The 26,659-nt window shown below is 27.3% G+C and overlaps 2 protein-coding genes across 2 annotated transcripts; one reads left to right on the top strand and one right to left on the bottom strand.

Moving 5' to 3' along the window:
* Positions 1–2,495: 2,495 nt before the first annotated feature.
* Positions 2,496–3,968, bottom strand: HO133_008143 (uncharacterized protein; the record flags this gene model as incomplete). The annotated part of the gene is made up of 3 exons (XM_037299011.1): positions 2,496–2,914; positions 2,981–3,650; positions 3,702–3,968. 3 exons carry the CDS (start codon positions 3,966–3,968, stop codon positions 2,496–2,498), a joined length of 1,356 nt encoding a protein of 451 aa, XP_037156347.1.
* A 1,012-nt stretch (positions 3,969–4,980) lies between these two features.
* Positions 4,981–7,422, top strand: HO133_008142 (uncharacterized protein; the record flags this gene model as incomplete). Its single annotated transcript, XM_037299010.1, has 7 exons — positions 4,981–5,325; positions 5,384–5,830; positions 5,905–6,115; positions 6,193–6,442; positions 6,499–6,622; positions 6,680–6,777; positions 6,867–7,422. The coding sequence occupies 7 exons, from the start codon at positions 4,981–4,983 to the stop codon at positions 7,420–7,422; spliced, it is 2,031 nt and encodes a 676-aa protein (XP_037156346.1).
* Between the last annotated feature and the right edge of the window lie 19,237 nt (positions 7,423–26,659).

The following is a 26,659-nucleotide window of genomic DNA, read 5'->3' as shown; positions in this document are numbered from 1 at the left end:
TTAATAATATAAGAATTTTTAACTTTAATAGCTTAATAAGAAGTAAGTAAAAAAGTTATTTATTACTTTAATAAGTTTTATTTTATAAGAGATTTATAGAATTATAGCTAGTTAGATCTCGATTCTTTATCTAAGAGCTTCTAGATTTCGATATTAATACGCTATACTTCTTTCGCGAGATTATAGATTATATATAGAGATCTATCGAAAGATACTATATCTCTCATTACTTCCTTTTAAATCTCTTAATTATTTAATTCTCTAATAAAAATACGAAGAATAATATTAAGTATAGTAGATTTAAGAAGACTAAAGATAGCACTAGAAGTAATAGCGAGTTTATTCTTAATTTTAACTCTCTATATTAAGTTAGTAATACGCTTAAAGTAAAAAATAAGAGATTCTTTAAAACGTTAATATAGATCTATAATCTCGATATTAAATAGAATTATACTTACTTTTATAGCTTTTAAAAAAAATTCTTATAAAATATAATTCGAAATTGTTAGATTATTTATTAAAAATTAATATACTCTACTTTAATTAAGAAGTTAAATAATTTCTAGATAATTTTCTAATTATTTAAAAATATTATCGATAAGAAGTATATTAAGATATTTCAGATACTTAGCTAGAGAGAAATAATCTTCTTTATCTTAATAATCCTTTATATCGAAATTAAACTTTCGAAGTTACTTTACTACTAATATACTAATAATTTCTAAGAAATTATTATATATACTAAATATAGAGTAAGATATATTTATTTTTATAGTATTACTAGAATATATAGAAGATTTAAACTAATTTAAAAAAGATATACTTTAATAAGATTCTAACGATAAGATTATAAAATTCGTAGGATTTTTACTAAGAGGAATTCTCGAGAAGTCTAGAGCGTTAAGATAATAATAATATATTAATTTTTTAAAAAGATTTCTAATACTCGCTAGAATAATAGTGCTATAACTTATTTATTTTTATAATAATAAAAGAGTTTTAGTAAGTAATAGCGATAATTTAAAAATCGAGTTAAATAATAACAACTTCTTAAAATACTTATTAAAGGCTTCTTAAATCTCGAGAAGTAATTTAATAGATAAAAGAGGTTTTCTAGACTAAATAACTTAAGAAAGTACTTTCATAGTAAGATTTTCAGTAAAAAATTTAGTAGAAAAATAAATAACGATAGATTATAGCTAGATAGGCTAAATAAAGATTCTAAAAATATATAAGAATAATAGTAAAGAAAATTCTACTTTAGGGTCATAAAAAGATCTAGATAAGAATCTCTAAAGAATAAGGATGATCAGGCTCGTGTGGGTAGAAGAAGAATATAGATTTCTATGGAAGCAGGATCTTTAAGGATCTTAGGGATCTAATTAAGCGAGCTATGCTATATATAGTTAGAAAGAATAACTTTATAGAAAGCACCTTCCGACTCTATATTTCAACGTTTTTTGTATACGCTAATATATGCCAAGCACAATAGGGCTGAGGTGCTGAATTCCAATAGAGATCAACCCACTTGAGTCAGAAATGGGTTGGTTCCTAGATCTGCTCTACTCTCAGCTCAAGAGGCCAATGGCACAGCGGTCCGTCCAAGAAGTTTGCGAACAGCCCTTGTAAAGCTTCCTGACACCGAAGCCTTCCGCCGAAATACCCCCTCAATTTCATTATTTTCCCTTCGTCTCCGGCATGAAGACAATGCACACAATGGCTGTGTACATCCACCAAACAAAAAGTAAGCCCCGAAGCTACACTTTGCCTATAAAATAGGGGTCGTAAGAGCCGCTAGGAAGTTCATCACCCAGTTGCTCCCATGTGTGAAATTGGTGGCCGAGGCGCGCGTTCGCTGTGGCTGACTCTCCGCCACGTAGATTCTTATCCCAACCGCCCAGGACGTGCTGAAAATGGTGACGAAGATGTAGATCGAGACGATAACCACCCAGCGGCCTGCTCCATAATGACATAGCTCTTCATGACGGTGATAGAACCAATGATACCGGTGTCCAATCTAAGTTTGGTCTGTCAGTCAATCGATTCGCAGGTTGTTAGCCGAATGACAAACAGGGCGATAGGGGGTTCATACCCAAACAGAAAGCCGCCAAATGAGCACAGTATGCTGGCGAGGACATATCTTGGGGGCCAGTGAATGTGATTAAGTGGATGCATATTTGAAAATGCTCATTGGTGTTTTTGTTATTCGCAAGGATACTCTCAGGTATTACTTGTCTACCTATCCAATTTTGTCAACATCACGTTCGTCATCATGGCCTCCGTCACAGATAGCGGGAGGTGATCCATGATGAACAGCCAACACTTAATTGGGGCCTCAGATCCGCCTGGCGCCCCTGGCCGAGCTGGGGAACCCGCGTTATTGAGACTCGCTGATTGATAGACGTGTCGACAAGGAAGTATGAGCATAGAGGCCGTAACAAGCCGTATACCGACTCACATGAATCTAGCTAGACCATCGGGAAGCTTCTAGGCCTCTAACCACAAAGCACTGTGCCATTCCGCAGCTTCACTGGCACACCTTCCACTTGCTTGTACACCGGGCCGAAGAATATCGCTACAATCTCATTTGTCCGCCCTTTGACTCCAACGTTGTAGTCTTCGATGCGGTCAAAGTCGCCTTCAGGGAGTGGAAGTGCTACCTGGAGCCATTCGTACTCTACCCTGCAACGTCTGAGGGAAAGTGCCAGATTGGAAGCGGATGTACACAGCGCAAGAAGGGCGCTTTTGGCGCTCTCCCATCTTTTCGGCTCCGGAAGGCATTTGTAGACGTGCTTGAGATTTTCTTTGAGCTTTTCAGGAATTTGAACCACTCGGAAGTCGCCATGCTCGCTCGCTATCAGCCCCGAGACTTTAACGGTCTGGATCCTCCACTTCACGATCTCCGGCGGCGAGACTGTACACGACCAGATGTGTTAGCTCTCATCACATGAATTGGGGCAGAGGTTCTGATAAGTTTTACCCTTATGCTCTTGCAGCAGGCTCTCAAAATCGGCTTGATGCTCTTCTAACTTCCCATCGAGGCCGAAAAGCCGTGCATCGTGACTGAAGAACATCTGTGCTAAAACGGTTGCAATATGTGCTTGCAAGAAGTAATCACGATCATCTGCTTTCCGTACGTTGTCGTATTCCTTCCAGCTTGTCTTGGTCCGAGTTGCTGGAAAGTGTTTCCTCACCAAATGTCCTATGTGCCATTCCAGTGCCGTAAATTGTTTGGTGATGTGCTGGTCATCATAAGGATCAATCTCTTGCGCACTTTTTGCGACCATGGCATGTAGCTTTCCATTGTCTTGTACCTTCAGCCTGTATTGCGTAGTCAACGTTTTTTGCTGGTCTTTTAGGCCGTTGATCGTCTTCTCTTTCGATGCAAGCTCATCCTTGAGTTGGAAAACTGTGGACTTGGGACTGTCTTCCATCTCACTTAGACGGTCGTTCTTTGCTTTCAGGGCACTATGTACTCGAGAAAGTCGTTGGTCCTTTGCAAGTAGCTGAGATTTTGAGGCCTCAATGTTTCGCTCGAGCGTTTTCAGCGACTCGTCTTTTGCAGAGAGGTCCCGTGATAAATGCTCGATCTCCGCTGCATGCTTTGCCTGAAGCTCCCCAGTCTTGATCTTCGCAAGCAGTGACTGATACTAGCTGGTTAGTATACGGACTATCATAGCACTGGTGTAACATCGACTTACTTGTTTTTCGGAGCGTTCGTTTCCCGCAATGTCACCTTCATACATTAACAAGGCTCTGCAAGCGTCCCATAAATCGTCCCAGCACTTGGAGGCGGGCTCGTGAAGAGAAGGATATGACGACGAAGATCGATCCCTTGTGCCGAGAATATCAGAAGTTTTGAGGATAACCTCTCGCACCAAAGCCTTTTTAGGGTCATCTCTATGGGGACTGCCCGGGTCGGGCTCGATCCCCACCATGGTGTTTTCTTGATCACTATAATCCGACATTTTATATCTTTTGATGATTAGTGAAGGGTTCCCGCTGGATTATGTTACCTGACAGTTCCAGAATGACCGACAGAACCTGAGTGCACAATGTCTTGCAAAACATTTGCTATATTGAAGAATGGCCGCAGGAGATTCAAAAAAGCAGCAGTCGAGGCTTCACACATGAGGGTTGCCAAGTGTCCTAGTGTAAAAGGGTCAGTGCGGTAGATTCTTTGCAGTGGGTTATGGCGCGCTAGTAGCAAAGTCTACGATACCAAGCGAGATGACGAGAGGGCGCGCATCATATGCATTTGATCAAGGCGCGTTATTACCAAAGGCCCTGATGATTGATGGAAGGGTGTGCACTATTAATTCTATGCAGTGAGATGGATCAAAGCGCGCTAATACCAAAGTCCACGACAAGGCTACGAGGCCACGGTTTTCGATCTCTGTCAAAGGCTCATGCAAGGTCAGCATCTAGTTGCTGCCTTGCCGTCACTGATGTCTAAGTCCACCTATTGCAATCAGCGAGTCGTAGTGGGATGTTCAGACCGATTCTCCCGATCCAGAATTGAACGCGACTTATCAATCCGTTCCCCGACTTACGACCTTATCGCCCGTTCGTCCCGCATTCAGTTCCATGCAGTACATCATCTACAGCAAACCTCTGCGGGGAGACTCCAGGCCCTGATTGGGGATAGCAATACCGGAATCCCCGAGGCTGCCCGGGGAGACGCCATGCGTCAAGAGGATGGTGTCGGTGCGAACAATCCGTCCGGATGTGATGCACAGACGGAGCCTCGGGAATGAGCGACCCAGAAGATGCAGGCTGCCTTTTTGAGCTAGCCACATGTATGCCCCGCTTTGATTCGTATCCAAAAAGAGCGCAAGTGATTCCTGATTGGATCGGTTTCTAAAAGGCATTGCGAAGACTTAGTTCAAGTAAGTGTAAATCGTTCATCACTTCCGAATACACTTTTAAATACGTAAGAAATTTGCTACAATAGAAGAAACCAATTCCTGATAGGTAACGATGGGTCCAACTTCAATTTTCCGAAAATCTGGTAGAAGGAACAAAAGCTCCAGCAGCTTGAAATCCACCGGTGGAGCGATGTATACCCCGTCAAGAGTATCTTCGCCTTACCCTTCGTCACAACCGTCACCGAACTTATCTTCGCCTTACCCTTCGCCACAACCGTCACCGAACTTATCTTCGCCTTACCCTTCGCCACAACCGTCACCGAACTTATCGTCGCCTTACCCTTCGCCACAACCGTCACCGAACTTATTTTCGTCAGAAGTATCTTCTATCACTGATCTGATATCCGATACTCAGATCGAGGCGGACGACGCAGCCGACAGGGTCATCATTGCAATCGTGAGTATGACGGTCTAGAATCAAGGTGCAGTTCATCCAGCTGATCCGTAACGACTAGGATTTCGGCACTACGTACAGCGGAGTTGCGTGGGTTCTTACCGCCGCACCTTCCGAAGTACGCGTGGTCAATGAATGGCCTGGATCTAAAGGAATCACCTACGAGAAGTGTCCAACTCTTCTAAAGTATGAACCAGATGGATCGCTACGATGGGGCTTTGAGCTGGACAGGACCACCGAGGGCCGAATCGAGGCGATAAAGCTACTTTTGGACCCGGACCAGCCCAAGCCCATATATGTTCCTGCCGTGGACACCACAGCCGAGCTCCGTCGATTGGGAAAAGCTCCTACTGCGGTGGCAGCCGATTACGTTAGTGCCATCTTCAAACACTTGACAGCCTTCATCGAATCAAAGTATCCCAAGAACTACTTCCAGATACTCAAGAAGCAATACGTCATGACGGTCCCGGCTGTGTGGTCAGACAAAGCGCAAGACGCGACACTGAGGGTACGTTCACCTTCTCCGGGAGTCTTTGAATGACCACAAGTCCCTTCAAGCTAACAGTATGTGCTTGACCATAGGTGGCTCGGAATGCAGGCCTTGCTCCCGTCAAATTAATCAAAGAACCAGAAGCCGCTGCGCTCTTCACATTGCAACATATGGGCGACAAAGGCCTGGAGGTTGGCGACGCATTTGTCATCTGCGACGCCGGCGGCGGCACTGTGGATATGATATCCTACGAGATCGTGAGCTTGAAGCCTTTCAGACTTAAGGAGCTGGTTGCAGCGAAGGGTACGGAAAGAAACCTGATTCTACGCCTGACTTCTTCGCTTGCACGCAAATGCGCTGACCAAGGTTTAATATTGCAGGAGGGCTTGCCGGCTCTTTGATGCTTAACCGACGGTTCGAGGAATACGTAAAGAGTGTCGTAGGGGACAGAGATTTCTTGAGCCTTCGTGAGACTAGTGCTTTTGCTCGAGCGATGAAGCAATTCGACGAGAATATAAAGCCGGGATTCTATACCTCCGACGACGATGAGCAATTTGTGAACTTCCCGAAAGCTTCACTCAAAGACCGGCCCGAGAGAGGGCTATCAAAAGATACAATCACAGTGAAGAGGTATAGAAAGCTGCTCTTACCCTTACGAGTATCATTCATACTAAACAACAGTCCAGGAGCACCCTCCAAGAGATTTTCGACCCGATTATCGAAGATGTCGACAGGCTTGTAAACCATCAGATTACGCAAGCTCGCTTAAAAAGATTGCAGGAACAACATCCTAAAGGCCAAGAAATCACGGTAAGTAATGTCGCCTGTGTGATTGGCACACCAAAGAGTCTGACAATGTTCACATAGGCGATTTTCCTTGTAGGGGGGTTCGGCGCGAGTGCATACCTCAAAGCGAAAATAATGGCAAAATACCCCGATGTCCGTGTCATTCAGCCCCCTGATGCGTAAGTGTCATCACTCATCCGATCTACCCTTGGCGTATCCACACGAACACTACATCCGATCGCTGACATATGGGGCTGAACCTTTGCAGCTGGTCAGCTATCGTTCGCGGCGCAGCCATATACAATATACCATCCGAAGCATCCGTCGTCTCCAACATCGCACCCAAGCACTATGGCGTGACAGCCATATGTTACCCCGTCGACCCTGTCAAGGACGCAGGCGAGAAGCCACTCTTCAGTAAATGGAGAGGACAGTTCGGTGTACGAAGAATGACGTGGTATATTGAGCAGGGTGATGATCTTATGCGTGCTCGTCCCATCGAATTCGATTTCTTCCGTGAGTATGATGAGAACCCTTCGCATAGCGATTTGCAAGTCACTTCGGTACTGCTGGAGTGCGAAAGCGCAAAGGCGCCATTACACCCAAGGGACGAACTCTTGAAGACCAATTGTACGCTCAAGACGGACTTGTCTATTCTGCCAAAGGAGTTCTTTGAGAAGAAGTCGAGACGCGATGCAGATGGTAAGATGATCAAATGGTGGGAGCTGCATTACAAATTGGTGGTGACGATTCAGAGCGGGCCAATGCTGTTTAGCAACCACTGTCGCGGCAAGCAGTATGGAGCTGTCACGGCTAAGTACTGAGGGTGTCTTTCATGAGGGAGTCATGTGGTCTGTGTTGGAATTCAGCAACTTAGCCCTGTTATGCTTGGCAAGGACTATAAGTAGCAGTACTCCTCCATAGAAAAACAACAAGCCGTCATCAAAATTCAACAGGTTATAAGCCCGGTTTGACGAAAATTATAAGGGTGGAAGTACTCGAAGCGAACTAATAGGCTTCCTTACGTCGTTTATTAGACTATAAGCTACGCAGCTAGGGCGAGTATCTAATATATTTAATAAAGTCTTAAATACTTATAAATTCTCTTTCTCTTTTTTCTTTCTTTAATTATTAATTTATTTAATAATTTATTTATTTATTCTATTAATTATATATCTAAATCTTATAATTATATAATTATTATATAGTTTTATTAAAAGAAACTTTACTATCTTATAATTTTAATAATTTTATTTATATAAAATTATCTAATTTAATTATAATAAGTAACTCGCGAGTTAATTCTATTAATTTATAAAGTAGAAATATCTTATTATAATTTATAAGCGATATTTTTAATTTAATAAATAACTTTTATTAAAATATATTTATTATATAATTAAGTAATTATAATATTAATTCTAATATTAATAAGAATTCTAATAATATTATTAAGAAAACTAATAATTACTAAAGTATTATATCTAATAATTCTTTATTTATAAGCGAAAATTCTTATCTCGTAAACTTAATTTAAATTTAATATTATTAATTTCTAGAGTTTAATATTAAGAAGTAATTAGTTATTAAAGAATTTAAATTAATTAAAATATAGAATATATAAAAATATTATCGCGAGTATAGCGATACTTATTATTATAATTTAAATTATAAGAAGATAAGTATTATTAAGATATTTAATATATAATACTTTAATAACTATAATTCGATAATTATATTTCTTTAAAACTATAACGATTTTATCGTCTTAATATCTTATATCGATTTTTATATAAATAAAAAAAAGATTCGCTAGACTTTTATTCTCTTAATAAATATTAAAAAATAGATTTAAAGAAATATTAGAGATATAATATTATATAATATTAAGAAATTTATCTAGAAGAAATATAAGAGATAATATTTAAATTAAGTTTATAATTTAATTATTAGATCTTATAATATAAAATACTAGTTAATTAAAATAGTTATAAGAAATATATAATCGATAATTAGTTTTAATAATTATTTTACTATACTCTAATTATAGCGAGATCGCTATATAATTAATTTAAAATATATAAAAGATTTATAAGATAGAGTAATAGAGAAAATTTCTCTAAAAGCTATAAAGGAGACTAACTAATTTATTATTTATATTATATTATTATAATAATATTAAAATATAAAATAAAGATTATAAAAAATAAAAGAGCTCTCTATTTTAGATAAAACTCGTTTTAATAATAAAATAAGTAATTAGAGAAGTAGTAATTAATAGTATATTAAGTTTAAAGAATAATATATAAAAAGCTAATAAGATTAAAAGAAGAGTTTATTTTTATTTATATTATAAGATTAAAAATTTAAGCGAATTAAATTTAAAAATAATAACTCTTATATTAAATTTAAAATATCTTTTATTAAGATATAATACTATAATTATAAATAATTAGAATATTATAAAAATTCTTTTAAATATTTAAATTACGTTATAAGTAATAAAGTATATAATTATAAATTAAATAAGAGAAAAGATAAAGTTTAATACTTATTATTATAGTATTAAATACGCTATTAATTAAGCGATAATCTCGCTCTCTATTATTAAAAGATAAAATTATTATACTAAATAAGAAGTATAAGATAATTATTTTAAAAGATATTAATAGCGAGAAAATCTTTATATTATAATCTTTTATTAAAAAAAAAATATTTCTAAATCTAAATATATATTAATAATAATATATATTATTAATAATTATTAAATATTCTTATATAAGAAGTACGAGTAAAGGCCTATGAATTAAATTCATAGTTATTTTTTTAATTAGGGCTATCGAGTAAGTAGGTGAGCGATCTTTGGTGAGCGAACTTTGGTGAGCGATATTTGAATTCCTTGCGCTTTAATAATTATAAGACTAAATTTCATAATTCTTAAAAATTCGAAAAGCACAAATAGCGCTCTAAAATTTTAAAAAAAAATCTCAAAATTTTAATAGAAAATAAAAAAGTTATTCTATATATTAATAATGTATACCTATTTTTTTGATGAGGGGAGGCGCGGGAGGGCGAGATTTTGATGGTTGCGGATACTGGCCGGAAAGGTATGGTATATCCCATGGGATATTCCATACCAAGTGATATTATACCGTACCCGGGTATGGTATGGATAGGGTCGGATACCATTCCATTTTTCTGGTATGGGTTCGGGATCTTGGCGGGATATCCCACGGTATGGTATATCTGTGGTATCATACCATGGAATGGTATATGTATGGGATATCCCGTTGGGATTTCTATATTTAGAAGTATAAGTAGCTATTCTGGTCATCATTCTGGCCAACCATGACTGCTACTATCATGGCTGCCACTACCATAACTGCCCCTACCATAGCCCCCCCTACCATAGCCACCCCTACCATGGCCCCCTCTACCATAACCCCCCCTACCATAACTCCCCCTACCATGGCTCCCCCTACCATGGCTCCCCCTACCATGGCTATTTAAAGATAGTAGGCTATTTGAATAATAAATAATGATAGCCATGGTAATGGTAGCTGTTAAAATATCAGGTATGTGATGTGTAGAACGGACGGATTGATTCTCCAAAACCTCTTCGGGGCCAGATCCTAAATACAGTACAAAATTAGGTGGCTGAAGAACACGGTGGCTGGGATACGCGGGGGTCACATTTCGACAGTAGCTAGTGATAGTCATGATAGTGGTAGTTATAATAGTAAGTAATAGTCATAGTAGTAGCAGCTATAATAGTAGTAGTTATAGTAGTAATAGTTATAATAGTAGTAGCTATAGTAGTAATAGTTATAATAGTAATAGCTATAGTAATATATCGAATAAAGATAGATACGATTAGTCGTTAACTAGAATAATAATTAAAATAGCTACTTTATACTTCTAAATATAGAAATCTTAACGAAATATCTTATATATATATTATTTTATAATATAATATTATAGATATATTATATCGTAGAATATCTCGCTAAGATCTTATATTATATTAGATATAAGATTATATAAATCTTAATAACTTATATTATATTAGAGTATAATATAGTAGATTAATATTCTATATTATACTATATCTTTTCGATTAGTAGTTACGAATATTAATTTATTTATTTACGATATTTAATTAAAAAGCGTAGATCTAATAAATTAATAATTGACTATATATATAAATTTAAGATTTTCTAGTTTAATTCTATCTTATTCTTTTATATATATTAATAATATAATTTTTAATTTTATAAATAGTTAAGAAAGAAAGTAAGAGTAAACTTTAAAGGCGTATATCGTAGATATATAAAAATATAATCTTATTCTTAGTTTTTTTTAGATCTATAATATTAATCTAAATATTTATTAACGCGAGTAATTTTAGATTTATCGCGATTTTTTTATAAATAATAAGAAGTAAGTAAATATTATAATAATAAATATAAAGTAGTTTATATTATTAGCTAATATAGTAATTATATATAATCTAAAATAAGCGTTAATTATATTTTTATATTAGATTTTATTTAAAAGTAGTAAAGATTATTAGAATTAATATAGATACGATATTAGTATATATAAGATAGAATAAGAATAATAAGACTATCGAACTATATAGATAAAAAGAAGATATAATATAATAGAAGATATCTTCGTTAAGGCTCGCTAGTTATAGGGCTAAGAGATATATTAAGAATACGCTTATAATACTACTCTCTCTCTTTATAAAATTATATTCTATAATTAATAAGTAGAAAGATAGAAAAATAAATATATATATACGCTTAATATCTGAAAAATAATAAAAGTAATAAAGAAATAATCGTATCTAAGAATTTTAGTATTATATCTTTCTTTATAAGAGATATTAAGAACGATAGTAACTCTTTATATTTACGCTATAGCGATATCGCTAATTAAGATATAGACGTATATAGAGAGCCTAGTTAAGAGAAAATCGATATAGTATAATAAAAATAATATCTATTAATATAGAAGTAAATAGTAATAATTTTCGAATTCATATTTAAGTAAATAAAATATATATAAAATAATATAACGTAATTAGTCGAGGATTCTTAAATTAAATTAAGTTATAAGTATTAAAAACTCTAATTTAATATTAAGTAAGTTTCTTTATAAGATATTATATAGACGATATCGATAAAGACTATTAATAGCGATAGTAAGATTTATAAATAATATATAATAACTTCGAAAGATCTTTACGTATATAATAATAAGAGAAGTTCGCTTAATAAATCTAATATAAGATAGTTATTAAATAATATAGATCTAAGAAATCGATTTTATAAATATGAAAGAATAAGACTATTCTAATATCGAATAGTTTTAATTTATTTAAAAATACGATATTCGAAGTATTGTCGAGCCGTATATTAATCTTAATTATATTATCTCTATATTTATAGAAAGCTCTAGTAATTAAGCTTATATACTTTATTAAAATTTATATTAGATTTAAAGTATTTACTATACTTTTATATATAAGTTTAATTTTTATTTATAAGATTCTCTATTTTAGTAAGATTTAAATCCTCTATATTAAAAATAAGATAAGTTATAATTAAGTATTTACTCTTCTTTATATTAGTCTTAGTCTTTACTTTTATATATTACTTCGTAAATCTTTTAATTTTCTTTTAAATTAATTTCTTAATAAATTATTAATTTTAAAACTATATTTTTATAATATATTCCTTTAATTTAAATATAGTTTAATTTTTTATTAATAGATAAATTAAGTTATAGAAACGAAGTTTTAATTTCTTTAATATATCGTTTACTAGATTATTATTTCTAAGAAGATTAAGACTATTATTTCTAAAATTATATTTAATATATTTAATAAGATTATTATAGAATTTAAGAAATAATTAACTTTCTTAACTTATTTTATTATAAGTATATTAATAAATTCTCTAAAGAATAAATAAGAATATCTTATATATATTACTTAAATAATTTAGAAGATTATCGATTATAGAGTATAAGCGATATCGTTATCTAATAGATATATATTAAATAATTTTCTCTTTAAGTCTCGCTATAATATAGATAATTTTAAAAGTATTAATAAAGAAATAATTATTATTATAAGTAAGCTTATCTTAAATTCTTAAATTCTAATTATTAAATAATATTAAATTAGTATTTATAAAGATAGATAAATCTAATAATCTTAGATTAAGTAATTATCTAATTTACTATTAAACTAGCTATAATAAATTTAATCGATATCGATTTACTTTAAGTACTTTAAAATCTTATAGAGTAAGTAAAGATAGAAATAAAGATAAAATAGAGATCTTAGACGAGTTTTAACTTTATGTCTTCTATTATTATTCTAATATCTTCTCTTAATTAATATAAAATTATTAATAAATATTCTTAGTAGATAGAGAGCGCTATATATATAATATATAAAGTTATAGCGAATTTAGAGGCGAATATCTCATATATAAATTATTATATATAAGATAAAGCTAGTTATAGTATATAGATAATCGACGATATAAAGATATATATTTTAATATTAATATAGATAGATTTGAGTGAGAATTTAAGAAATTTATAATATATTAAATATAGGTAAAAATGGAGTAAAAGCGGAGAGATCTCTAAAATTTCGATACTATAAAAGTATATACGAGTTAAGAAATTTAATAGATCTCTATATTAAGAGTCGAAATTTAATTATAACGCTTAAAATAATAATATTTCTTATAAAGATCTATAATACTTATTTCTTAATTAATTAGATCGCTATAAAGATTATAAATACTTCGAGTATAACTCTTTTAAGTGATGTTATTTCGCTTAGAGAGTTAGTTAAAATTTAAGTAAGTTATAATATAAAGTAGAGAAGGATTTCTTATATTCGATATAGGGGACTCGTTTTTTAATAAATTAAATTATTGTTAATAATATAAACTATTTAATATAGATTCTTTCGAATAATATAGATAATTTATAATTTAAATATATAATAGAGCTTCTATATAATAGAAATATCTAGCGTTTTCTTTATTAAGCTCGATCGCTTATTTTAAATAAAAAATAAAAAACTTATTAATTCTCTTCGTCGAGGAATATATAAAGAAGACTTATTATAATATTAGAATTAGTATAGATATAATACTAGTATAATTAAGATAGATTAAGAATAATAAGACTATTAAACTATATAGATAAAAAGAAGATATAATATAATAGAGAATATCTTCGTTAAGACTCGCTAGCTATAGAGCTAAAAAGTATATTAAGAATACGCTCGTAATAAAGATAATTATAATAAAGTTATATAATATTATATTATATAATTAAATAACTTTAGCGTATCTAAATAACTTTAGCGTATCTAAATAACTTTAAAATTTATTAGAATTTTTTTTAAAAGAGCTATCTAATTATTTTAATATATATAATTAAATTAAATATCTAATTAATTTACTATCTAGTAAGTTATTTAAAAATAATTTAATTTATAATATATTATATAATAAACTTATAGCGATTAGAGATTATTTAAATACTACGCTTAAGAGAAAATAGATTTAATTTTTAATTAATTAGATTAGCTCGCTAATATTATTTATTAAAAAATTAAATAACTTACTATAATTTTATATTAATTATTAAAAGCTTAATAAGATAATTATTAAGAATAATTATCTATTATCGCTATTTTTAGAGATATTAAAAAAACTCGTATATATAAAATATTTTATTAAGATTAATATTTATAATATATATTATAAAATACGAGTACGAAAAAAAAATAAGTAAAAAATTACTTTTCGAACTCGCTATAACTAGTTTAAGTATTAAATAATATCTTTTAATCTTATAAATATTTTTATAATCTTTTAAACTTATATAAGTAAAGACTTATAAATTAAATTTATAAAGTTAAATTTTTCTAAGTTAAATCGAATTTTAGCCCTAGTCCTAAGTTAAATTAAACTCTAATCGCTTACTATACGTTTTTAATCTACTTCTATTACTATAAAATTAATTTAATCTATATAGTATATAGATATATATATATGAAGAGAGGCGCGCTAAGGCCTAATTAGAAAAATATAATAATTATCTATAAAAAATAGAGAAAGACTATATTCTTATAATAAGAAGTATTAAAATATCGAAAAGAAATAAAGATAATATATTAATTAGTAATATAAATCTCATAATATCTTTTATCGTAATAAAATTTTTCGAATAATAAAATAGCTATAGATATTAAACGATTTCAATTTATTTAAATATATATCGTTTCGAAGTAATAATTTAATATAAAATCGTAGAGAGTATATAACGTAGAATCTTAAAGAGCTAAGCTATATTCTTAACGATAATAATTTTATTATCGCTTAATTTCTTTATAATATTCTTTATAGTATTCTTTATATTTATCTATTATAATTTCTTCTCTTACTTCTTAATATAGTAAAAATAATAAATTAAATTATAATAATATTCTTCGCTTACTAAGTAATAATTTAATATAGAATTATAGAGAGTATATAATATAAGATCTTAAAGAGCTAAGTTATATTTTTAATATTAAAAAATTTATTATTACTTAATTTCTTCGTTATATTCTCTATAATATTCTTTATAATATTCTCTATATTTATTTATTATAATTTCTTTTTTTACTTTTTAATATAGTAGAGATAATAAATTAAATTATAATAATATTCTTCGCTTATTAAATAATAATTTAATATAAAATTATAAAAAGTATATAATATAGAATCTTAGAGAGTTAAGCTATATTCTTAATATTAAAAATCTTATTATCGCTTAATTTCTTCGTAATATTCTCTATAATATTCTCTATAATATTCTTTACATTTATTTATTATAATTTCTTCTCTTATTTTTTAATATAATAAGAATAATAAACTAAGTTATAGTAGTATTCTTCGCTTACTAAGTAATAATTTAATATAAAATTATAAAGAGTATATAATATAAGATCTTAAAGAGCTAAGCCGTATTCTTAATATTAAGAGTTTTATTACTACTTAATTTCTTCGTAATATTCTCTATATTCGCTTACTATATTAAATTCTCTTATATTAATTAAGTAAATTAATATAAGATCGTAGAGAGTAAACCTATTATATTACTATTACTAATAATTATCTCGATAATATTCTTTATAGTATTCTTTATATTCGTCTATTATAAATTCTTCTCTTATTTAATTAAGTACGAGAGTATTAAGAATAAATATATTTATATTAATAAAATTAATAAAATTAATAAAATAGTAAAAGAAGAATAATTATATAAATAGATAAAAGGATTATTATTCGATTTCGAACGCGTTTAATATAATTATTATATTTTTAAAAGCTTCTTCTTAACGATATTTAGAATCTAATACGCCTTAAGAGGCTTTAAAATAAAATAATAAAGAATAAATAGAAAAGGAAAATGCGTTTTAGAAAATAGTATTATTAAATTAAAAGATATTATTATTAATTTAGAAGAAGTATATAGAGAAAAATATATTTATTTAGACTCTTTTTAAAGACTTTTTAATATATTTATAAGTAGTAGTAAGTAGCTATTAAGCTCGCTTACGGTCTTAATTACTTATAATAATAGATTTATTAAAAAGTAGTCTAAAGGCGTTAATAGAGGCTTTAAAAGAGGGATAGAAGAAGTATATATATCTTATAGATCTAATAATATAAAAGCGAGGGATAGAGAGAGTAAATATATTTATATTAATAGAATTAATAGAATTAATAGAGTAATAGAGAAATAATAATTATATAAATAGATAAAAGAATTATTATCTAATTTCGAACGTATTTAATATAACTACGATATTTAAATATTAGTTTAACTTATTAATAGTAGATTAAACTTTATAATTTTTATAGCGTTAGAAAGCGTAAACTAAGCTCTATAATTTCTAAAATTATAAAGAAATAATATTTATAGAGAGTTAGTTATTTTAGAGTATAAGACTTCTATATATAGATTTTTAACAATTATAGATACTAATTTATTTACTCGCGATATTTAATTAAAAAGCGTAGATCTAATAAATTTATAATTAACTATATATATAAATTTAAGATTTTCTAATTTAACTCTATCTTATTCTATTATATATATTAATAAATAAAGTATTTAAATTATATATCGATATCTTCTATATAATATATTTAAATAATATATTAATCTATTTAGAAATAAAAGAGTTATATTAGAAGTATATATATAAAATACTATATATAATAAGTAAAGGCCCATGAATTAAATTCATGGAGTTGGATTTTTCTAAGTTAAATCGAATTTTAGCCCTAGCCCTAAGTCAAATCGAACTCTAATCGCTTGCTGTGCGTTTTTGACCTACTTCTACCACTACAAAATTGATTTAATCTATGTAATATACAGATATATATGTGCGGAGAGAGGCGCGCTAAGGCCTAATTAGGAAGGTGTAATAATTGCCTACAAAAAACAGAGAAAGGCCATGTTCTTATGGCAAGAAGTATCGAAATACCGGAAAGAAATGGAGACAACGTGTTAATTAGTGGTGTGAATCCCACAATATCTCCTGCCGCAGTGAAATTTTTCGAATAATGAAATAGCTGTAGACATCGGACGGTTTCAATTCGTCCAAATATGCATCGTTCCGGAGTGATAATTTGATGTGGAACCGTGGAGAGCATATGACGTGGGATCTTGGAGAGCTGAGCCGTGTTCTTGACGATGGTGGCCTTGTTGCCGCTTGGTTTCTCCGCAGTGTTCTCCGTAGTGTTCTCCGCAGTGTTCTCCGCATTTGCCTGTTGTAGTTCCTCCTCTTGCTCCTTAATGCAGTGGGGATGACAGGCCAAGTTGTAGTGGTGTTCTCCGCTTGCTGAGTGATAATTTGACGTGGGATCTTAGAGAGCTGAGCCGTGTTCTTGGTGCTGGGGGCCTTGTTGCCGCTTGGTTTCTCCGCAGTGTTCTCTATAGTGTTCTCCGCAGTATTCTCCGCATTTGCCTGTTGTAGTTCCTCCTCTTACTCCTTAATACAGTAGGGATGATAGGGCAAATTGTAGTAGTATTCTCCGCTTGCTGAGTAATGATTTGACGTGGGATCTTAGAGAGCTGAGCCGTATTCTTGGTACTGGGGGCCTTGTTGCCGCTTAGTTTTTCCGCAGTGTTCTCCATAGTATTCTCCGCAGTGTTCTCCGCATTTATCTATTATAGTTCCTCCTCTTACTCCTTAATGTAGTGGGAATAACAGACTAAATTGCAGTGGTATTCTCCGCTTGCTGAGTGATGATTTGATATAGAACCGTGGAGAGCATATGACGTGGGATCTTGGAGAGCTGAGCCGTGTTCTTGGTGCTGAGGGCCTTGTTGCCACTTGGTTTCTCCGCAGTATTCTCCGCATTCGCCTATTATAGTTCCTCCTCTTACTCCTCCTCTTATAGAGTATTAGACTAAGTGGCTAGTTGAGTGGCTAATTGAGTGAATAACTAATATGATGTGGGATCTTGGAGAGCTGAGCCGTGTTTTTGACGATGGTGGCCTTATTACCGCTTAGTTTCTCCGTAGTATTCTCCGCATTTACCTATTATAGTTCCTTCTCTTACTTCTTCTTTTATAGAGTATTAGATTAAGTGGCTAGCTGAGTGGCTAACTAAGTGGATAATTAAGTGACTGGCTAACGATCTGACTAAGTGAATTATTAAGTTGATAGGATAGATAGTGTTAACTAAGCGGTTAGTCGAGTATCGCTAGCTTAAGAGGAGTATATAGAGAAGAACAATAACTGTGAATCCGTTCGGGCTCTTTTTAAGGGCCTTTTAACGCGTTTATAAGTAGTAGTAGATAGCTGTTAAGCTCGCTTACGGCCTCGATTGCCAGCAGTAATAGATTCGTTAAGGGGTGGCCTAAGGGCGTTAATAGAGACTCTAAGAGGCGGGTAAAAGGGGTATACATATCTGAGACGTTAAGTAACCTTTAGGCGAGGGGTACCGAAGATATTAATGGAAATTGATAGAATTAATAGAGTAGTAGAAGAATAATAATTATATAAACAGATGGAAGGATTATTATCCGATCCCGGACGCGTTTAATATGACTACGATATTTGAATATCAATTTAATCTATCAATAATAGACTAAACTTTATTATTTTTACAGCGTTAGAAAGCGTATACTGAACTCTATAATTTACGAAATTATAAAGAAATAGCATCCGTAGAGAGCTGGTTATTTCAGAGTGTAAAACTTCTATATACAAATTTTTAATAAGGGAGCTCGAAAGGGCTAGCGGGCTAACTTAGTTAGTCTAGTCAAAAGGCGTAATAATCTCAAATTTATAATTAACTGCATATACAAATTCAAGGTTTTCTAGTTCAGCTCTATCTTATTCTTTTATATATACTAATATTAAAGTATTATCTTTATATAAAACTATTAAAAAATTTACTTTTAATTATAATAAGATTATTTTTTTAAGATTTTTAATAAATTAGCGTAATATCTAAATAGAGCTATTAAATATTAAGATTATTATTAAATAACTAGAATTAAAGTCTATTAAAAATATTCTAATCTTTCTAAAATTTATAGATTTTTATTAATAATTTATATAAGATTTCTTATAAATAGTTATACTTTTAATAAATTTAAAGCTAAAAAGCGAAGAAAGATAAAATTAAATTACTCTTTATATTTAATAAAAAAATATATAAAGCTTTTAAAATACTTAAGCGAGTATTTATTATTATATTTATACTAAAAAATTATAATTAAAAAATATTATTTATTATAGAGATTAATACTTTTAATATAAATATAGATAATATATTTAATTAATTAAGCGAGAATAAATAATAATATCTTATTATATTTTTTAATTATAAATTTAAAAATATTAAGTTTTATTAAGATATATATAATAAAAAGCTTTATATAATTATATTAAACTTTAAGAATTAAAAATATTACTTATAAGATAGTAAATATTTTATTTATATAATCTTAGATTATAATAACTTATATTATTTATAATAATAAAAGAGTTTAATATAAAGTAAATTTACTAGACTAAAAAATTAGTTATATTTAATTTTATAATTAAATATTATAAAAGAAAACTTAACTCTATAAACGTATTATTAAGAAGATTTAATATTATTAAATCGAATAATAATAAAAATAATAATAATAAATTTTTTTCTATTTTACGAAATAAGCTTCGTAATTAGAATTATTAATTTAATCTATAAAAATATAATAGCGTATTTACTATAATTAAATTTATAACGTTAATAAAATAATAAAATATTATTATTATTATTATAGATATCTAAGTTATTAATTTAAATAAGAGAGTACTTAATAGATAAATATATATTCTAGATATTATAATATCGTCTTAACTTCTAATTTACTAGATTTTATTTAAAGTTATAAAAATTAATAATAATATAAGTAAAGGCCTATAAATTCAGTTTATAAAGTTGAATTTTTCTAAGTTAAATCGACTTTTAGCCTTAGCTCTAAGTTAAATCGAACTCTAATCGCTTACTATACGTTTTTAATCTACTTTTACTACTATAATATATAGATATATATATATAAAGAGAGGCGCGCTAAGACTTAATTAGAAAGATATATCGAGTGTAAAGAATTAATTTATAATAATTATTTATAAAAAATAGAGAAAGGTTATATTCTTATAGTAAGAAGTATCGAAATATTAAAAAGAAATAAAGATAATATATTAATTAGTAATATAAATCTTATATTATCTTCTATCGTAGTAAAATCTTTCGAATAATAAAATAACTATTAAAGTAAGATATCGAACGATTTTAATTTATTTAAATATATATTATTTCGAAGTAATAATTTAATATAGAATCGTAGAGAGTATATAACGTAAGATCTTAAAGAGTTAAGTCGTATTCTTAATGATAATAATCTTATTACTACTTAATTTCTTCGTAATATTCTTTATAGTATTCTTCGTAATATTCTTCGCATTTATCTATTATAATTTCTTCTTTTATTTTTTAATATAATAGAAATAATAAACTAAATTATAGTAGTATTCTTCGCTTACTAAATAATAATTTAATATAAAATTATAAAGAGTATATAACGTAAGATCTTAAAGAGCTAAGTCGTATTCTTAATAATAGTAATCTTATTATTACTTAATTTCTTCGTAATATTCTTTATATTTATCTATTATAGTTTCTTCTTTTTTTTCTTCTTTTATAGAGTACTAGATTAAATAGCTAGCTAAATAATTAATTAAGTAAATAACTAATATAACGTAAAATTTTAAAGAGTTAAGTTATATTCTTAATATTAGAAATCTTATTATCGCTTAATTTCTCCGTAGTATTCTTCGTATTTATCTATTATAGTTTCTTCTTTTACTCTTTTTTTTATAAAGTATTAGATTAAGTAACTAGTTAAGTAATTAATTAAGTAAATAAGTAAGTAACTAATTAACGATCTAATTAAGTAAATTATTAAGCTAATAAAGTAAATAGTATTAATTAAATAATTAAGAAATATAGTTAAAATAGAGTAATAAAGAATAGATTAAGAAGAAAGACGCGTTTTAGAAGATAGTATCGCTAAATTAAAAAATATTATCGCTAATTTAAAAGAAGTATATAGAGAAAAATAATAACTATAAATTCGTTTAAACTCTTTTTAAGAATTTTTTAATACGTTTATAAGTAGTAATAGATAGCTATTAAGCTCGCTTACGGCCTCGATTATTAGTAATAGTAAATTTATTAAGAGATAGTTTAAGAGTATTAGTAGAGGCTCTAAGAGATAAGTAAAAGAAGTATATATATCTAAAGTATTTAGTAATATATCGAGAATAAATATATTTATATTAATAAATTAATAGAATAATAAAAGAAGAATAATTATATAAATAGATAAAAGAATTATTATTCGATCTCGAACGCGTCTAATATAATTATAATTACTATATTTAAATATCTATTTAATTTATTAATAGTAAATTAAATTTTATAAATTTTATATCGTTAGAAAGCGTAAATTAAGCTTTATAATTTACGAAATTATAAAGTAATAATATTTATAGAAAGCTAATTATTTTAGATTATAAAACTTCTATATATAAATTTTTAATAAGAGAGTATAGAAGAGCTAGCGAGCTAATTTAGTCGATTTAATTAAAGAGCGTAGTAACTCTAAATTTATAATTAACTATATATATAAATTTGAGATTTTTAAGCTTAACTCTATCTTATTCTTTTACATATATTAATAATTACTTAAATTATAATATAAGAATACTTTTATTATAAATAAGAGATAGTATTAAAGATACGCTATTAAATAAAATAAGCTTTCGAAATAGAAAATTAATAAGAATAAACTACTATATTATAGTCTCGTAATTTATATATCTAATAATCTTATTATAAAGAAAGAGATCTTTTATATAAATTATAATAATTTTAATATTAAATAATTTATCTATAAGCGTATTAAAGAGAGTATTAGATTTAAGTATTATTAAATAAATATAATAAGTAATATAATAAAGTATATTTATATTTATCTCGATTATTAAAAAATATAAATTTATTATTATAAGTTATATAACGAGTTAACGTTAATTTCATTAAATATTATAAATTTATTTTATATTATAATAATAAATTTTATTATAAATTTATTATCTATAAGAAGTTTATATATTAATAAAGTTTATAATATTGTTTTAATTTTAATAAATAAATGAATTAAGTATATAATATATAATATAATTATAAAGAATTTAAAGATTAATAGTCTTATTAATATTTTATAGCGAAAGTTTATATTAGTATATATAAAAGAATAAGATAGAGCTAAATTAGAAAATCTTAAATTTATATATATAGCTAATTATAAATTTATTAGATTTACGCTTTTTAATTAAATATCGCGAGTAAACAAATTAGCGTTTATAATTATTAAAAATCTATAAAAATCTATATATAGAAGTCTTATCCTCTAAAATAACTAGCTCTCTAAAAATGTATTACTTTATAATTTCGTAAATTATGAAACTTAGTTTACGCTTTCTAACGATATAAGAATTATAAAGTTTAGTCTACTATTAATAGATTAAATAGATATTTAAGTATAATAGTTATAGTAGTTATATTAGACGCGTCTAGAATTAAATAATAATTATTTATATAACTATTCTTCTTTTATTATTCTACTAATTCTATTAATATAAATATATTTATTCTTAATATCCTCGTACTTAATTAAATAAGAGAAGAATCTATAATAGACGAATATAAAGAATATTATAAAGAATATTATAAAGATAGTTATTAGTAATAATAATATAATAGATTTACTCTTTATAATCTTATATTAATTTATTTAATTAATATAAGAGAAGTTAATATAGTAAGCGAATATAAAGAATATTATAAAGAAACTAAGCGATAATAAAGCTCTTAGTATTAAGAATAAACTTAGCTCTTTAAGATTTCATATTATATACTCTCTACGATTCTATATTAAATTATTACTTAATAAGTAAAGAATATTATTATAATTTAATCTATTATTCTTATTATATTAAGAAGTAAGAGAAGAAATTATAATAGATAAATACGAAGAATATTATAAAGAATATTATAAAGATAGTTATTAATAGTAATAATATAATAGATTTACTCTTTATAGTCTTATATTAATCTATTTAACTAGTATAAGAGAAGTTAATATAGTAGATAAATACGAAGAATATTACGAAGAAATTAAGCGATAATAAAATTATTATTATTAAGAATACGACTTAGCTCTTTAAGATCTTATATTATATACTCTCTACGATTTTATATTAAATTATTACTTAGTAAGCGAAGAATATTATTATAATTTAATCTATTATTTCTATTATATTAATATAATATATTATTATAATAACGTTATAAGAGAAGAATCTACTACGATAATTATAGTTAATTAAGTCTTTATAGAAGTAATATCGTAAGATAAATACGAAGAATACTATCGAGAATACTACGGAGAATATTATGAAGAAATTAAGTAATAATAAGATTACTATTATTAAGAATACGACTTAGCTCTTTAAGATCTCACGTTATATACTCTTTATAATTTTATATTAAATTATTACTTAGTAAGTAAAGAATATTATTATAATTTAATTTATTATTTTTATTATATTAATATAATATATTATTATAATAATATTATAAGAGAAGAATTTATTATAATAATTATAGTTAATTAAATCTCTATAAAAGAAATATCGAATAATATATATTTAGATAAATTAAAATTATTTAATATTTATAGCTATTTTATTATTCGAAAATTTTTACTATAATAAAAGATATTATAAAATTTATATTACTAATTAATATATTATCTTTATTTCTTTTTAATATTTTAATACTTTTTATTATAAAAATATAGTCTTTCTCTATTTTTTATAAATAATTATTATAAATTAATTTTTTATATTTAATATATCTTTCTAATTAGATCTTAATACGCCTTTTTATATATATATATATCTATATATTATATAGATTAAATTAATTTTCTAATAGTAAAAATAGATTAAAAGCGTATAGTAAGCGATTAGAGTTTAATTTAATTTAGAGCTAAAATTAAAATTCGATTTAACTTAGAAAAATTTAATTCTATAAATTTAATTAATAGATCTTTACTTATTATTATATAATATAATATATAACTTAATTTTAAATTAAAATTCTTTATTTATAAATAAATTCTAAATAATATTATATTAGTATTTAAGTACGAAGCGTAAACTTAATATTATATATTTTTCTAAACTAATAATTAGACTAAAAGATAAAATTAAATTTTTAAATATTATTTATATATATATTATAATTAATATATATAAAAGAATAAGATAGAATTAAATTAGAAAATCTTAAATTTATATATATAATTAATTATAAATTCGAGATTATTACGCCTTCTAGCTAGATTAGCTAAGTTATTATAGATAAATAAATTAGCGTTCGTAATTATTAAAATCTCGCTCTCTCGCGTCTCTCTTATTAAAGATATATAGAATAACTTTTTTTTTTTCTATTAAAATTTTAAGATTTTTTTTAAAATTTTAAAGCGTCGTTTATGCTTTTCGAATTTTTAAGAATATTAGAATTAAGTCTTATAACTATTAAAGCGTAAGGAATTTAAATATCGCTTATCAAAGTTCGCAGTTCGCTCGATAGTCGGATAGTTCTAATTAGATATACATCATTTAATTTTAAAATAACTTTTTTATTTTCTATTAAAATTTTAAAATTCTTTTTTAAATTATAGAATAAAATATAAGCTTTTAGAAATAAAAAGAATTATTAAATTTAGTACTATAATTATTAAAGTGCAAGGAATTTAAATATCGCTTATTAAAGTTCGCTTACTAAAGATCGCTTACCTACTTACTCGATAGCCCTAATTTAAAAGAAAATTATAAATTTAATTTATAAACCTTTACTCGTTATAAATAAAATAATTAGTCTAAAATTTTATTAATAACTATATTTATATATAATAATAATATATATATAAGTATTAATAAAATTTTATAAGAGCTATTAATAAAATATATAGTAGATTTAAAAAATACTTTTAAAATAAGATCTTAAGAGAAAAAGTATTATTTATTATAGAGTAAGTAGATTAATTATAAGAGATAAGATTATATCTAAAAGAATTATAAGAGTAAGTATTAAAGTAATAAATAAAGTATTATAATAATAATTATAAGACTATAATCTTTAAAGAAAAAGATAAAGTACTATTATAAAGCTTAAATATATATATTTTATAAATAAAGAAGAAACTTAATTATAAATAGCTTAGGCCTTTTAAAGTATTAGAGAAAACAGATATATAAATTTATAAGCTAGACCTTTCTATTAAATATAAAAAAAATTATTCTATATTTTATATATTATTATTAAAGTTATAATACTCGCGTAATAATAATTTAAAGTTATAAATAATCTTAATTAATAAAGAAGAAGAATAGAAGATTAATAAGATATTAGATAAAAGAGTTTATAAGAATAAGACTAAGTATCTTATTAATTAAAAAAACTTTCTATCTTATAAAACTTCGTAAAAACTAATAGAGTATTAGAAGTAGCCTCTACGAGGGCTCTATAATAGTTCTATAAGACTCTATAGAGATCTTACGAGTAGATATTTAGATTTAAATAGAGATATCTAACTTTTAAGCGTAGATATTTTTTAAATTCATTTTTTTAACTAAGTTACTAATAATAATATCTATACTTTATTTTAAATTAATTAATCTAAAGATTAATTAATAGCTATTTCGAAGTAATATTAGTTATTATTAAAGATAATACGCTTAGTTATTAAAATATTAAGAATTAGAGATTTAAGAATACTTAAATTCTCTATTAAAAATTAGAAATTAGAATTTTTTAAAGGGTCGCTCGAGTAATAATTACGCCGAAGGCGGGCTTCGAAGTCGAAGATTTTCGAATAAGACGTCTTATTTTAATAAGAATATTTCGAATAAAATAGCTTTATTTTAATAAGAATATTTCGAGTAGAACGTCTTAGAATAAAAAGCTCTAGAAGTAGACGCTCGAAAAAGAAACTTCGAGATCGGCTAAAATAGATTTAAGTTTAATTTATATACGCTAAGGCGGGGTTATAAACTCGAAATATAGCCCTATTTTTATATTATATTAATAGAAAGATAAGATTAAAGGTCTTTTACTTAGTAGTCTCGTAGGTAAAAATCTTAGTGGTAAATTTTAAGTCTCGCAAATGAGCGGGTATTTAGAAGTCTTCGAGGGAGTGAACCTCGGAGTATAGGGCATGTTGTTTTTAAAATCATAGATCTTTCGGGGAAGAGTCCTCGGGACGTCGCGATTTTTGCACTATCTTCGGAGCTCGAGGATGAAATTCTTTAGAGGGGGAGGCATTGTT

The sequence above is a fragment of the Letharia lupina genome, assembly GCF_014066315.1.
Source record: "Letharia lupina isolate WasteWater1 chromosome Unknown contig_4, whole genome shotgun sequence".
Taxonomy (NCBI): domain Eukaryota; kingdom Fungi; phylum Ascomycota; class Lecanoromycetes; order Lecanorales; family Parmeliaceae; genus Letharia; species Letharia lupina.
This window is presented reverse-complemented; position numbering and strand designations above follow the sequence as displayed.